The following is a 12,715-nucleotide window of genomic DNA, read 5'->3' on the forward strand; positions in this document are numbered from 1 at the left end:
CTTCAACGGGTGAAAATGATGATCAGTGTTTATGGGACGTGAATTGATTCATAACGAGACACTAGTCATATGGGGAGCGAAAATTCCTTTGTAGTAATGAGGATTGGCCCTAATAATTTCCCCTTTCTCATGAGGGTGTCGCAGACAAATGGCTTCAAAAAAAGGCCTTCTTCTCTTCTAATACGTGTTTGAAAGTTGAGAGACAATATAGAAATATGCAGTGTCTATCACTTTATTATTTCTTTAGTGGAACTGGTTCAGAAGCAACACCATTTTCAAACTTAATGAACTTGGCTTCAGATTTGGATCTGGCCAACACAGAGTTTGTTTGCAATTCTGGTTTCAAAGCAGCACGCACGGTGTTAGCGGCAACAGAAACGTAGTTGTTGAAGGTCAAACCAGCTTTTCTCCAGGTGGACATTGTGTGATTGCGGTTGTGTAGTGGCTGTAGTTATATCCAATAAACAAATAGGGATGCAGTAGCTTTTTACTTAGGTATGTAGCGTAAGTTAACAGAAGTTTGAGTTTTTCGATTTTATTGGTAAATAATTAATTCTTTCAAACAAACGGATTCTAAGGTAGAGAGCATTGGAAAACCACTCCGTGTTTGGTGACACCTACGTTATTGGTTCGTACAAAAGCATTGTGTCACGTGTTAAATAAAGAAGACAAGAACGGGAGGTTAAAGGCACGTGATCAGTATTTCGTATATGACGATTTTGCGTAATCTAACAAAAAATTTTCCCGTAGTTCCAGTCAGTGCTAATCTGTCCATATATATATATGTAGCTAACCAACAGCGGGTAATTTAAGGACAGATGTAAGCATTGGATATACGGAAATATCACGTACGCGGTACTCTCCATTTCTTCAATTCCAGACTTGGCCTAGCAACAAGTGAATAAATGAAGGAGGATCAGGTTGTCAGCCGTGTGAATCGTGATTTGTTCTTTAAAGTGGCTTCTGAATTAGAAAAGGAACGGTTAGAGGCTGCTATTCAATTAATTAATGAAATAAGCCGTGTTGACACTAGGGAAAGTGAGGATGGAGTTCGTGAATGGGAGTACGTGATAGGGAGGCTTGTGAAGGGTTTGGCTTCAAACCGTGGTGGTGCTAGGCTTGGGTTTTCCATGTGTTTAACGGAAGTGATCGCTTTGGCTCTTGAAAGGAGGGACATCCTTCCTTCCATTTATGCATTCTTGAATCAATTGGAACAGACTTTACCGGCTGGTACTGCGTTTAAAAATGGGAAAGAGGAACGTGGAGTTTTATTCGGACAAATGTTTGCATTACAGTCACTGTTAAATGAGCCTGTTTTCTCGAAATTGTTTCTCTCAACTGATGATAACAGCATTAATATGGAGTTTTTGTTGACATATTTGAATAAATTGATTCAGCTTGCCCTTTCTAAGACTTGGCTGCGTGAACCTTGTCTTTATAGTGTGTATCAGACCATTCAGAAATGTGAAACTCGGTTGTTCAATGATCCTACGGCAATAAACTTGATACTGGGACTTTTAGACGAGAAAAAGCTAACGTTGACTAACGAGGGTCTCTCGATCTACCTCATGTTCAACGCACAAAGAGATACGTATTCATCATCTTTGGTTATTCATAATTCAGGTTGGAAAAATAATGATCCTTTATCCAAAGGCAACGTACAATTGTTGGCTTCTGTTTTAAAGGATGTCGTTCCGGTGGAAAAATCTGATTTGAAGCAAAAGGGTACTTGGGCACCAAGGTTACACTATGTATGGGATATTTTGCTGCCGTTGCTTGAAGATGATGGATCTTTCGGACAGTCTATGGAGTCTCATATCTCAAAGAAAAGGAAGAAAAATACAGCATCGATGTCTTCAGAACGTACGGGCAGAATTCAATTCCCAGATTTCTGGCAGGCTGTTGTAGACGAATCCTTTTTTAACGAAAAGTCTTCTAATGAAAGGAAGTACCTAGGATTTCTCATCTTAGAGGAAGCTATCAAGGTTTGTTCCCCTAAACTAATACAAGTTCTATTGTCACAGAATTTGTTAAGATGTATAATCAATCAGAGCCAGGACTCTCAACGCATGTTGAACAAGATATCTACACAGGCGCTGAAATCTATTGTTGCTGAATGTGAAAGATCTCCTGCTAAAGTTGTACCGTTAGTTGAAGTCTTTTGGTTTGGAAGGAACGGAAGTATAAACTTTGATAAGCTCATCAAAAGCAAACTTGTAAATTCACTAATTTCAACCTCATCGCTCGAAAAGGAACATTTGGTTGATTTGGTCAATCTGTTAATCTCACAGTTACCCCAAGATCAATCAACTAAGGATAGCTTCAATTTAACTAGATTCATTTTTGATACCTTCCTGCATATCACTCGAGCCCATAAGACCCGACTAGAATCTCACTGGGTTAAACCACTTCTCTCAGCAATTATTAAGGCTGCTTTTTTTAATGAGTCTGATAATAGTAAATTATCTGAGCTTGCTAAAGAGAGATTATATTCCATTCTCGGAGAACTTATTAGCGAGCCCTCGAAAAGTAGTGGAGACATTTCAACCTGGCCTTACATCGCTTTACAGATCATTTTGAAAATCGAGGGGTCTGGATCTACTCTTTCCATTGACCTTGATGAAGATTTGGAATCTGTTAGAAAATCTGCGATTAAGAGTTTGAAGCAAAACCATTCAGATAACAAGAATAACACAAATCCTAAGCTAAATGGTCTTGAGCTCCTCCTATCTGTGGCCATCTTGCAACTATATGCTGGGGATGAAGAATCTGTGTCCATTTTACAAGATCTAATATCATTCTATGAAGAATGTGATAAAGAATCCACTGACTTGGTTGGTATCACGGAGATTCTACTATCATTAGTTGCTCAAAGAAAATCTTTGTTGAAAAAATTAAGTCTTATAGTGTGGGAATCTTTCGTGCATGATATCGGCGAACCTGAACTCAATGTACTATTACAAACATTGACTGCCAGAGAGAATAAACAAGGTTTTGCTGATCTTTTTGAAGGTGATGAAGAAGAGGACGACGAGGATGCTGTTGAACGAGGAACAGATGATGATGATGATGAAGATGATGAAGACAATGATGACGATGATGAACCTAGTGCTGAAGATTCTGAGGACGATGTTTCTGAAGAAGACAAGGATGCCGCTTTGGAAAAAATAGAAAAAGAGGCAACAAGTGCTTTGGCAAAAGCTTTGAACCTACCTGACTCCATTGTCGGTGAACATGGCGATGTTCAACTGGGAAACAACGAAGAAGAGGATAGTGATGAAGATAGTGATGAAGATGACGATTTCAGTGGTGAAGACGAGTCCATGGATGACGAAGCGATGATGCAACTTGATGATCAACTATCTGAAATCTTTAAACGTCGTAAGGAAGCTTTGGGCTCTGTTCCGACAGGCAATAAAAGAAAGGTTGAAGTTCAAGAGTCTCGGGAAAACGTTATTTCCTTCAAACATAGAGTAGTCGATATGCTTGAGATTTACGTGAAGAGTTTTGATCGCGCTGTAGCTAGAAATAATACTTCCATTATTACAGTTGAAGAATGGAATAACCTTTCAAGTATCATCTTACCATTATTAAAATGTTTGCAACACACTTTGGATAAGGCTTTAGCAGACAAATGCGCTAAACTAATGAAACTAAGGCTATGTAAGGTTAAGGCAACTATTGCAAAAGAAGAGAAGACAGTTACTTCAGAAATCTTTCATTTACTGGAAAAAGTCCATAAGCTCATAATGACTGCCAAGCCAGGACAATTTCAACAACTGTTTTTTTCCACCTGTTCTTTAGCCTCATTGTTTTTGTCCAAGTTATATCTCTCCAGCGGTGGTTCTCATGAGAACTTGATTGATCTATATGCAGACACGTCGAAAGCTTGGATGAAAGACGGAAAATGCACAGTTAATTTCTTCATTGATTTTTCAAACTGGCTTCAAACAAAGAGAGCTGCATAATTTAGTAATATCGATCGAACTCGGGGTGTCATCAAGCTTTTTTAAACTTAGCACTAACAGAACAATATTATGAAAAGAAAGACTATTATTCGTACTAGTATTCCTAAATGTCAGTCTTCCTCTTATGTTTTTTTTTGTTTCTTTGTTTCATACGTAACGCTCAATAGCATCAACTTATAGAAAATTATAGACATTAACTTAACTATTCTAAGGTTGTAATATCGAAATCAGCTGGCGGTTGCGGAGGACGGACAATCTTATTCGCTGGTTTCCATATTTGAAGAACGTTTTCTTCTTCGACGCTGCACATTAGCCATGGAACATTTGAATTATGAGAAAACTCGTTAACGGGGCTTCTGTGACCGCCGTGCATCATGAATAGCTCAGGAACTCCGTCGTATGCGTCATCTGGTTGTTGTTCTGCTCCAATATTGAATAAGTCCCACATAATAATTCTTCGGTCAGAACCACTTGAAGTTAATAATCCATCTTGATGAGGAGAAAACTCGAGTGAGGTAACAGAATCTTCATGACCTGCCATTGAGTGCAATGGTTTTTGCAATCTACGTAAATCATAGAGATAGACGTTAGAGTCTGTACCTGCTGCTGCAAGAAGGTTTTCTGAACGCTTACTGAATGCTAATGTATTGAAGGCAGAGGAGACCGATAACTTTTGAATGGCCCTATCACTATTGGTGTCATGAATTATTAATGTGTTATCCTCGGATACTGTTCCAAATAAACTGCTTTGGAATTCGTGCCATTTGCAGTCATTTACTATATCAGTATGCACATCAAATGTTTGAGACGGCGATTTGTTTGCAGTGGAAGTGACATCCCATAAAGCAACAGTGCCATCATCGGATGCAGAAAGTAGCTGGCCAGAAACAGTGGGATTGAACGCCAATCCATATCCATTCTCTTTATGATAGGAGAAACTGGCAATGGCGCCATGATCTTTTTCCTTAATATTTCTATCAAAAATGTATACGATACCAGCTCCGTTCAAAGTTGCAATTATATTAGGCGATTGAGGCATGTATCTTGCCCTGGTGACTTCTTGTTCGTGCTTGAACTTCCTCACTATCTTGATCTTAGATTGACGATGGCTCAATTCATTTTCCTTCGCATCATCGGACACACTTGGTTTAGAAGAAGTGACGTTTTCCGGCAGGTCAATGGCAGCAATTTTCAAGTAGTTCGGCTCGTTATCAGTAGTTAACGTCCCAATAAGTAACTCTTGTCTCAATAATTGCTGTCCATCAACTTCTCGAGGTTGCATCTCGGTTGGAAGCCACTGTACAGTTAGTGACGGCCAGGTGAGTCGCGTCTCGCTAACAAAATCATACATCATTGGCACATTTGAGACCCATAAATCGTACTCCTCATTAATTGTTGTGGGTTGCTCAGGTTCTTCTACTTCAGTCATATTTAGTCTATTGGATTTATCTGATCTTTGGATACGTTATCCGGCTCTCACAGTATGTGTCAAACCAGCCGTTGTTCATTGCACTCTTTATTAATCCTCCATCGAATATCCTAAAGCGTTTTTCATGGGGCGCGACAGTGCAATTCAAACAAAGTCACGTGTTTGGATTAATGTATGGTAAAAGCCAACTGCCTCAAAATACTGTCAGAATGCAGAATACAGGGAAAAGCATCTAATATTTCGTCTTCATCAACTAAGTACTGTATATATTTTGTAACTTTTACTAGATTACCTTCGGCGTTGGGTTTTTGATGTATCCTTTTCAATAACATCTTCGACCCCTCCAAGTTCTTCTAATTTATCTTCCTCAATCCGAACTTGCTCACGTCTTTCCCACCACCGATCTTGGCATAACTCGAACGATTTTGTCTTCAAATGCTTACCTTTTGAGTCTCTATTACTGGAAATAGCCAATTCTAAGAAAGTAGGACCTGTGCGAACGTAAAATGCACGAAGGGTTTCAAAAGCCTTGGGATGAGGCAACCAAGGTCTAAGATCCGGAATTTCGTACTCTTCTTCCACTTCTTCCTCTTCTTCTTCTTCTTCTTCGTCTTCAGCTTCAAGTTTACTGTCAACAATCTCTTCTTCACCGTCGTCTTCATCATCGTCGTCTTCATCGCCAAATTCATCGTCAGAATCTTGCTCTCCAAGTTTCTCTGCTCTTTCAACTTCCTTCAACTCTTCCCAGTACACCTTCACCCCATCAAGTTTGTTCATATCAATGCTGTAAAAGGAGTCGATTGGATAGTCTTTTTCGCCAATTTCAACAGTACCACCGAAGATGAATAACGTATCATCCACAACAGCAGTCGCAGCGTTAAATCTGGCATGAGGCAAAGTTGACATAGTTTCATAGGATTTAGCTGATTTTTTGTCGCTTTCATCATCATCATCAAAATCTATAAGATCTAGCTGATTTAATTGTTCTTCAATGACCTTGCTTTCATCGTCGTCTTCTGCGTCACGCAAGTTAGCTTTATCAAGAATTTGATTCAAAATATCTTCAAGTTCTTTATCTTTGTTCCTGTTGGACTTCGATTGAACGAAGTTCTTCTTCTTCCTTTGAGGTCTCAAGGACATTGCATACCATCTGTTATTTTCTATCTGATATGTGTATAGTTCGTTGTAAAAGATTGATCTTAGACTTTCTTCTGTTTCTTCAAAGTCGTAGACACCTCCAAACAAAACACCTCTTCCCTTATGATGAACCATAGAACAGCCAACTCTTGGAGATGGTTGGGAACCCTGTTTCTTCCTTCTTTCCCATCTAATGGAACCCAGATCGGATTTCATCTTCAGATACCAACAGTCTGATAGAATCTTACCTTTTTGTAAGCCTTTGCCGGCTTTTACCTTGGTGTAACCACCGTATAAAACGGCGCCCTCCGCTGTAGATATCAGTGAATGGCCAGATCTTGCATCTGGAATAGGATGATTAGCGGGAAGCTCGACTTGTTTCCATTTATAATTAGTTATATCGAATACCCATAAGTCATTCAGATACGTGGTAGAGGTACCTAAATCCCTGAACCCACCATGAAGTATGATAAAATTTTTCCAAATTGCCATTCTATGACCTGACCTAGCACTAGGCCCATTCTTTTGTTCAACCTTTGTCCATTCTTTGCTAGAGCAGTCGAATAGCCATGAATCAGAATAATGATAGAAAGTATTCTGCTTTGGGGAAGAGAACTCACCACCATGGATTAAAGCTACACCTGTTGGATGAGATGCTACTGCCGCTGATGATCTTGGCATTGGAGAATTCTGAGATGTATACCTTTTCCAAGTATCTGTATCTAATGAGTATACAAATAAATCGTTGTAGAAATGTGTGGTACCTGTTTCTTGGGTGGTAGATTCCCCGCCAAACATCATTAATTCACGCTTACCATGGGCTGGGTTCACAAACATACACGGATTAATACGTTGGTCGGGCCTATCCACATTTTCGACATTAATCTTCTCAAAGTTCTCCTGTTCCCGCTTGAAGTTAGCTAACATTTCTTCAATGTCCATGTCATCTTCTTCTTCATCTTGAGATAACTTCTTTGCCTTCTTTTTATCTTTCACTGCGGCTTTTTCCAGTGCCTTCTTATTCTTGGCTTCAGTACGAGCCTTTTTGGACTCTTTATCCTTCTTCTTAGCCATCGTAGACGCACCGATCTTCGTGAAGTCTGACTATGATTTTTTTATTTGCATGTTCATGCGATGGGCTCTCGAAAGTCTTTCTTGTTCTGTCAGCTGTTTTTAATTATATTTCATTATATAGCATGCAATAAAAACAAAAAATTGTGTATAAGGCAATGCAACTAACGGCGTGGTCTGCCGAAATTCTACATGGAAACTATTTTCAGCCAAATAATTTGACTAGTTCTCCTACTTTCGTAGCTAATTCGATGGCACTTTCTGTCGTTTCAGCTTCTGCATAAACCCTAACTGCGTCTTCAGTTCCACTTGCTCTCACGAAGGATCTTGAATTAGGAAATTGTGTCACCAGTAAATCGATCTTAGCCTGTAATCCTTCAGGAGATAAGAGCTGTCTTTCGGCATTGGTACTTACAAAGACAGATCTGTCTGGAACAATGACTTTAGTCAACCTATTTGGAAGATCCTGATAACAGCCATCCCAGTCTTCAGGTTTCAAGTTAAAAATGGATAACGTAGCTATGACTGCTAGCATATCAGATATTGCGTCGCCAACGGTTTGATTGATCAATTGACTTAGTAGCTTTAAGGATAATAGTGATTTGTATTGTTGTTCATTTCCGGAGGTTTCCTGTAATCTGGAGTCCACGGTTTCTAAGAATTCTCTAGAGAAAATGACAGTACCGTGTCCATTGGCTTCGAAATAGATACCAATGTCATAACGGGAAACTGCCTCGTGATGTAGATGTTTGACTCCTGTCTTGGTGCACGAAACAGGAATTTTCAATTTGTCAGTGATATATTTAGTAGAAGAACCATTCGCATATGCCGTTTGAACGACTCCCAATTTTAAAGTATCAGACAACCCACAATCACGAAGCAAATCTGCGATTAGTTTTGCCAATAAAGTAGCAATCTTGTCACCATCCAATAAATGGAATTTATTTTCTTTACCATCAACGTAATAGAAGACAACACGGTCAGCATCACCATCAAAGGAACAGTACAGTTGAGATGGTTTCGGATTACAATTCGCGGGGAATGTCTGATTGGTTTTAACAAAATCAGCACCACAGGACTCATTCAAAAGTTGAAAGGTCTTTGTCTCACCATTGACAGCCGTTAAGGAGTTTTCTAGCATATGACCAGCCTGAGAAATGAGTTGTTTCACTTTATCTGCCCCAATGCCGTTGGCGCAATCTATCGTTAAATGGAATGGCAATTCAGTGACCTCGTACAATTGCGTCAACTGGTTCCAGATAGAGACGAAATGATCATAATAAGTAGAATCTCTTACTTGTGATGGTTGAGACGAGGTGTTCAAACTGTATACTAGGAAATGCAATTGAGGTGTAGTCAATAATTCGAAATCGATGATTTTAACTGCAGGGAAGACAGATATACCTGCCTTCAAAGCAGCTAGTAAACGAGGACCCGATTCTCGAGAGTCACGTGCCACTGTAATATTAGCTAATTGAGTGGTGTCAATGTTTAATTCTGCTATAATCGATTGCAAAGTAGACTCCAATTGTGTGAAACTGGATGAAGCAGCATTGGCCAATTTTGTAGCAATTGGTTCCCAATTTTGAACCAACATTTCGCCATATGGTTCCACAACCTTCACTCCATTATCCTCAGGTGGATTATGCGAGGCAGTTATCATCACACCGACGAATTTTGATTTAAGGTAGATAGATCTTAAAACGGCAACGATACCTGTAGTGAACATAACAGTATCTAGCACGGAATTGTGTGCTCTGAAACCAGCAGTTCCATAGGTATAAGCATGGCCTTGTTTGCAGTACTGCTCGTATAGGTCACGGAAAGACATTGGTGAGGGTTACTTTCTTGTACTCTTTGCTCTCTTGACGCCTACCAATTAGCCAAATATACATTTAATACTTAGAATATATTTCAGTTGAAGAATTTATACATAAAATATGGAACTCAATGTTCAAAATGAAAGACAAACAAGAGAAATAAGGTGAGAAAGAGAACCAAAAACGTTTATACAGTGGCTGATTTGGTTCACAGAACTGATTGCCAACCAGTTAACGTTACATCAAATAAAGGTGTGTTTTACAGTGTGATGGCTCCACCTACGAAAATACTCGGTCTTGACACTCAGCAGAGAATGCTTCAACGTGGTGAAAATTGCAGTTTAAAGTCTCTGGTACAGAATGAATGTGCTTTTAATGGTAATGACTATGTGTGTACGCCTTTCAAAAGACTATTTGAACAATGCATGGTGAAGGATGGACGTGTATTAAACATTGAGGTAACAAATCTGAACACCAACAGATGAGACTTCGCAACAAGATGTTTACGGAGAAGGATCATAATAAAACTGGAATACAATGAGTTACTAGTGCCGTAGTACAAGGTGTAACTATAATGTCAGGAAGAAGCGCAACCCTAGTCTTCATCTAAAGATCAGTAGATATTTATTGAGCTGACCATGCAGTATTTGAATATGTTTAACGGACAATTACAGATGTCATGTGCGGTTAAAGTCTGCCACAAGTAGGAATTGACCAACATCGTTCTGCGCGGAGATACAGTCATCCTCATATTGGTGATGAAAGCTTACTGATCTGCGTTCTACAAGGAATAACTAGTGGTATATTCATTTTCTTCATTCACGTGACTGGACTTATGGGATGTCCCAGTGTGCAGAAGTAGAGGTTGGAAAGATACATACATTTCGGTTAACGGCTAATCATGAGGGGTTTGTAAAGGTATATGGCAGATGTACATAGTTAAATACAAGCCATATCGCTTCAATTACATTCTGTCGACATCGACGGTTTTCAGGTAAAAAATCGGACCATCTTAGCGTCTAAATAGTTTATGCGCCTTTTTGAGAGTATCTTTTACATCGACCAAAACATGGCAGTTTCAGATAATTAGGTGTCATAAATGATTACTGTACACGTGACTTGTATCACGTGTGCGTGAGTTTTTTTTTTCTGTTTTCCTTCGCGCTTCGTTGGAGGAGAAGGTCGGGGCCGGCCTAACACCATTACCTAGGACCGGACCAAGGGCGTAGACGGCATCTTCGGACCGAGTCGGAGGACGTGACCACAAGGAGTTCAGTGCAAAGGGAATCATTGAAAGGTGATTACCGCTGACTGGCGCCGAATGGCGCAAAAATCGTATATAATGCGGTATTCCAGAGCCCACTCTGATTCCTCGAACAAGTCAGATCCAAATTTTTAAGGTTTTCGTATGTGCTTCATTGTTTCTACAATGCTATTCTACTTTTTGAAAGCATTTCACAACGTCGCTTCTCTAACTTGGAAAAAAAGCTTTACGATTTTTGGATATTCGTTACGATCTGCTCCGAGGTGAACGTTGAATCACTAAGTTACTCATTAAACATTAAGTTAAGATTAAAATTTAGTGGGGTAGAATTTCTGGTCAATTGCAAATAGATTGGAGGTTTTACTATTTAAAGAAAGTGAAAAAAAGATAAGAGAATTCCGTCTTCTTATAAAGTATAGTATTACTTCATCCATTTTCCGTTATGTTGAGAAATAGCATTGTATCACGTGGTCTAGCTCAAACCCGCGTTAGTGCAAAGGTTAACAGACTAGCATCGTTAAGAATGGTTTCGTATAGAGTGGAGACCGATGCGTTCGGTGAGATCCAAGTTCCTTCTGATAAGTACTGGGGTGCTCAAACCCAACGTTCTTTGCAAAATTTCAAGATTGGTGGTCCTCGTGAAAGAATGCCTGAGCCAATTGTCAAGGCTTTTGGTGTTTTGAAGAAGTCGGCTGCTGTGGTCAATGAGCGTCTGGGGACGTTGGACCCTGAAATCGCTAAGCCTATCAAGCAAGCAGCCGATGAAGTTGCTCAGGGTAAACTAATGGAACATTTTCCATTGGTTGTGTTCCAAACTGGGTCTGGTACTCAGTCCAACATGAACGCCAACGAAGTTATTTCAAACAGGGCCATCGAATTGATTGGTGGTGAATTGGGTTCTAAGAAGATTCACCCAAACAACCACTGTAACCAAGCTCAATCCAGTAACGATACTTTCCCATCTGTTATGCATATTGCTGCTGTCACTGAAATTACACACCATTTGTTGCCAGAATTGGAAGGTTTGAAAGTTGCTTTAAAGCAAAAATCTGATGAGTTCCAGCATATCGTTAAGATCGGTAGAACCCATTTGCAAGATGCTACTCCATTGACCCTAGGTCAAGAGTTCAGCGGATACGTGCAACAGGTGGAGAACGGTATTGCTCGTGTTAAACAATCTCTATATCATTTGAAGTTCTTGGCACAAGGTGGTACTGCCGTTGGTACTGGTTTGAATACTAAGGTCGGTTTTGCTGAAGATATCGCTGAACAAGTTTCTAAAGAAACTGGTATCGATTTCAAGACCGCTCCAAACAAGTTCGAAGCATTGGCTGCTCACGATGCTGTCGTTGAAGCCTCTGGTGCCCTAAACACTCTGGCTGTCTCTTTATTCAAGATTGCTAACGATATCAGATACTTGGGTTCTGGACCTCGTTGCGGTTACGGTGAATTAAGTTTGCCAGAAAACGAACCAGGTTCTTCTATCATGCCTGGTAAAGTGAACCCTACTCAGAATGAAGCCATGACTCAAGTGTGTGTTCAAGTTATGGGTAACCATGCCGCTATCACTTTTGCAGGTGCTTCTGGTCAATTTGAATTGAATGTCTTCAAGCCAGTTATGATCTCGAACTTGTTGAGTTCAATCAGACTATTGGGAGATGCTTCTAACTCTTTCAGAATTCACTGTGTTGAAGGTATTAAGGCTAACGAGGACAGAATCGCTAAATTGTTGCATGAATCCTTAATGTTGGTAACTGCATTGAACCCAAAGATCGGTTACGATGCCGCTTCTAAGGTCGCTAAGAACGCTCACAAGAAGGGAATCACTTTGAAGGAATCTGCTTTGGAATTGAAGGTTCTATCAAGTGAAGAATTCGACCAATGGGTCATCCCTGAAAAGATGATTGGTCCAAAGGAGTAATCTACTGATAAAAAGACGATGTTAAATCGGCCTCTTTTTCTTTTAAGAACGTTATATTCTCTCCTACTTGCACGGTAGATAGGACACATTCCTTCGAATTTCTGC

General features: G+C 39.8%; 6 protein-coding genes across 6 annotated transcripts; 3 read left to right on the top strand and 3 right to left on the bottom strand.

Moving 5' to 3' along the window:
* Positions 1–905: 905 nt before the first annotated feature.
* Positions 906–3,968, top strand: POL5 (DNA-directed DNA polymerase; the record flags this gene model as incomplete). The annotated part of the gene is made up of 1 exon (XM_453107.1): positions 906–3,968. One exon carries the CDS (start codon positions 906–908, stop codon positions 3,966–3,968), a length of 3,063 nt encoding a protein of 1,020 aa, XP_453107.1.
* A 202-nt stretch (positions 3,969–4,170) lies between these two features.
* HAT2 (Hat2p) lies at positions 4,171–5,397 on the bottom strand (the record flags this gene model as incomplete). The annotated part of the gene is made up of 1 exon (XM_453108.1): positions 4,171–5,397. One exon carries the CDS (start codon positions 5,395–5,397, stop codon positions 4,171–4,173), a length of 1,227 nt encoding a protein of 408 aa, XP_453108.1.
* A 288-nt stretch (positions 5,398–5,685) lies between these two features.
* Positions 5,686–7,608, bottom strand: KEL3 (Kel3p; the record flags this gene model as incomplete). The annotated part of the gene is made up of 1 exon (XM_453109.1): positions 5,686–7,608. One exon carries the CDS (start codon positions 7,606–7,608, stop codon positions 5,686–5,688), a length of 1,923 nt encoding a protein of 640 aa, XP_453109.1.
* Positions 7,609–7,810: 202 nt separating this feature from the next.
* Positions 7,811–9,436, bottom strand: PCM1 (phosphoacetylglucosamine mutase PCM1; the record flags this gene model as incomplete). Its single annotated transcript, XM_453110.1, has 1 exon — positions 7,811–9,436. The coding sequence occupies one exon, from the start codon at positions 9,434–9,436 to the stop codon at positions 7,811–7,813; it is 1,626 nt and encodes a 541-aa protein (XP_453110.1).
* A 258-nt stretch (positions 9,437–9,694) lies between these two features.
* Positions 9,695–9,910, top strand: SOM1 (Som1p; the record flags this gene model as incomplete). Its single annotated transcript, XM_453111.1, has 1 exon — positions 9,695–9,910. The coding sequence occupies one exon, from the start codon at positions 9,695–9,697 to the stop codon at positions 9,908–9,910; it is 216 nt and encodes a 71-aa protein (XP_453111.1).
* Positions 9,911–11,131: 1,221 nt separating this feature from the next.
* FUM1 (fumarase FUM1) lies at positions 11,132–12,610 on the top strand (the record flags this gene model as incomplete). The annotated part of the gene is made up of 1 exon (XM_453112.1): positions 11,132–12,610. The coding sequence occupies one exon, from the start codon at positions 11,132–11,134 to the stop codon at positions 12,608–12,610; it is 1,479 nt and encodes a 492-aa protein (XP_453112.1).
* Between the last annotated feature and the right edge of the window lie 105 nt (positions 12,611–12,715).

This window comes from Kluyveromyces lactis (genome assembly GCF_000002515.2).
Source record: "Kluyveromyces lactis strain NRRL Y-1140 chromosome D complete sequence".
In the NCBI taxonomy this organism is placed as follows: Eukaryota; Fungi; Ascomycota; class Saccharomycetes; order Saccharomycetales; family Saccharomycetaceae; genus Kluyveromyces; species Kluyveromyces lactis.